The sequence below is a fragment of the Aristolochia californica genome, unplaced genomic scaffold (assembly GCF_029961685.1).
Source record: "Aristolochia californica isolate CCGP_79_NKW_82.1479 unplaced genomic scaffold, dmAriCali1.0.hap1 SCAF_2, whole genome shotgun sequence".
Classification (NCBI taxonomy): Eukaryota; Viridiplantae; Streptophyta; class Magnoliopsida; order Piperales; family Aristolochiaceae; genus Aristolochia; species Aristolochia californica.
Window position 1 is genome coordinate 15,104,655 of NW_027181881.1, and position 2,297 is coordinate 15,106,951.

The 2,297-nt window shown below is 42.8% G+C and overlaps 1 protein-coding gene across 1 annotated transcript; it reads left to right on the forward strand.

Moving 5' to 3' along the window:
- Positions 1 to 551: 551 nt before the first annotated feature.
- Positions 552 to 1,532, forward strand: LOC137954924 (uncharacterized). Its single transcript, XM_068801812.1, has 2 exons — positions 552 to 791; positions 846 to 1,532. The coding sequence occupies exons 1-2, from the start codon at positions 552 to 554 to the stop codon at positions 1,530 to 1,532; spliced, it is 927 nt and encodes a 308-aa protein (XP_068657913.1).
- The last annotated feature ends 765 nt before the right edge of the window (positions 1,533 to 2,297 follow it).

The following is a 2,297-nucleotide window of genomic DNA, read 5'->3' on the forward strand; positions in this document are numbered from 1 at the left end:
AAAACAAAATGACCGTCGGTCGTCCTATTTAGAGCCTTGAAGGAAGGATCAGCTGTCGACAAGGTTTCCGAACTTACCAACACCTGCACTGTTTGGATCGGCAGAAGGAAGAAGAAGGTTGCTGATTAAATTTTTTCATAAGTTAGGAAAATTTTAATCAACACCGGGTCATGCCTCTTCAACTCAGTGAGCTAAGGCTTGTGCTGGACCAGGCCGACTCGGGTAAAAAACAAAAAGAGTATTCCTAGGTCAACTCGGACCGGGTCAACTCAGTGAGTCAACCCGGGTAAAAAAAAAGAGTACTTGACCCATTCTCTTTTGCATATTATCCTAACCTTGTTTTCAAATTTTTAATCATGTGGCAAGATCAAGAGATTCCATCATTAGGTGTTCCGAATCTGCAAATGCAAGCACTAATGGGGGAGATGAGATGAATGATGAGGGAGGAGTTAAAAGATATACATGGGAGGTTGGATAGGGCAGAAAATGGAGCACAACGGGTGCAACCATCATTGGTTCCGAATATCCAAAGGAGGAACTAGTTGTACCAAATGGAAGTTGAGGATATGGGTGAATTTGACGATTTCAAGGAGTATGATTGGATGTCAATCGCCAGCCATAGGAGATATGACCGGAATCGAGAAGCTAGGAACCGTGTAGATAACAACTTGGGAAGTATCAAGATAAAAATTCCTACGTTTCAGGGAAGAAGTGATCCTGAAGCGTACCTCGAGTGGGAAAAGAAGATGGAGTTGGTTTTTGATTGTCACGACTACTGCAAATTCAAGAAGGTAAAACTTGCTACAATTGAATTTACTGATTAAGCTATTGTGTGGTGGGACTAGTTGTGCATCAACAGGAGGTGGAATGGAGACCGTCCTATTGAAAATTTGGATGAGATGAAGAAAGTGATGAGACGACGATATGTGCCAAGTCATTACTATCGGGATCTATACCTCAAGCTGCAAGGTCTCTATCAAGGTAACCGAAGCGTTAATGATTATTATAAAGAGATGGGGATGGCTATAATTAGAGCCAATGTGAAGGAGGATCGAGACGTGACAATGGCTAGATTTTTTAATTGTTTAAACCGAGAGATTGCTAACACAATCGAGATACACCGTTATGTGGATTTTGAGGATTTGGTGCATATGGCAATCAAAGTTGAGAGGAAACTCAAGGGGGGTGGTACACAGCCAAGACCCGAGAATTCGAGTGCAGCCCCTTGGAGGTCAAACTACCCACTGAAAGAAGAAAATCCGTCCACCATCAAGGCCAAACTCGAACCCAAAACAGTCACCACTACCATGGATTTTCAAGGTAAATCAGCCCCTATTTCGAATCATTCTAGTGAGATTAATTGTTTCAAATGTCAGGGGAGAGAACACATAGCTAGCCAATGTCCAAACCAGCAAGTTATAATGATCCAGGAAAATGGTGAAATTTTTTTTGAAGACGAAGCTGATCTAGATTACATGCCCCCATCAGAGTTGAGGAGTTCGGAGCATATAATGTTAAGATGCTTGGACTAGTCGCACGACGTGCCTTAAGCTTGCCAGCTAAAGAAGAGGAAGCAGAAGTATAGCGGGAGAATATCTTTCACACTCACTGCCACGTGAAAGACAAGGTTGTGATACCGTTTCGAATTGGAAAATATGAATAGGAGGTATTGTACGATGAGGTACCCATGCAAGCAGAACATCTCCTCTTAGGAAGACAGTGGGAATTTGACAGACGTGTGCAACATGACGGCTTCACCAACGTGTACTCATTCGTGCCCAATCAGCGAACGATCTCTCTAGTTCTGATGCCACCAAAACAAGTATAAGAGGATCAAGAGAGGTTGCAACAATTGAGTAAAGTCGACCCTGGTGAGGATTTGAGGACAAATCCTTCTCAAGAGGGGGGGAATGATGCGAACAAAGGTTGGTTTTACTCTGTTATATTGTGGGACCCATCATGGAGGCACAAGCTAGTGGGACCCACCATGAGGATGTGGGCTAGATTTACTCTACTACAATGTGGGACCAACCATGTAGGCACAAGTTGGTGGGACCCACCATGAGATTTTGTGGGACCCACAAGGTTAGCCACGAGTTGGCAATCTATCCTAGAAGAGCAGGAAGTTAGAATATCTCATGGGATCCACAAGGATATCCACGAGTTGGCAACTTATCCTAAAAGATCACGTTGCATTATATTAGGATTCTATTTACGTCAAGTTACCTTAAGTTTTTTACTTTAATTGAATGTAATTAGGGAAAGTGATTTATTCTTCCTAGATTCTACCACATCCT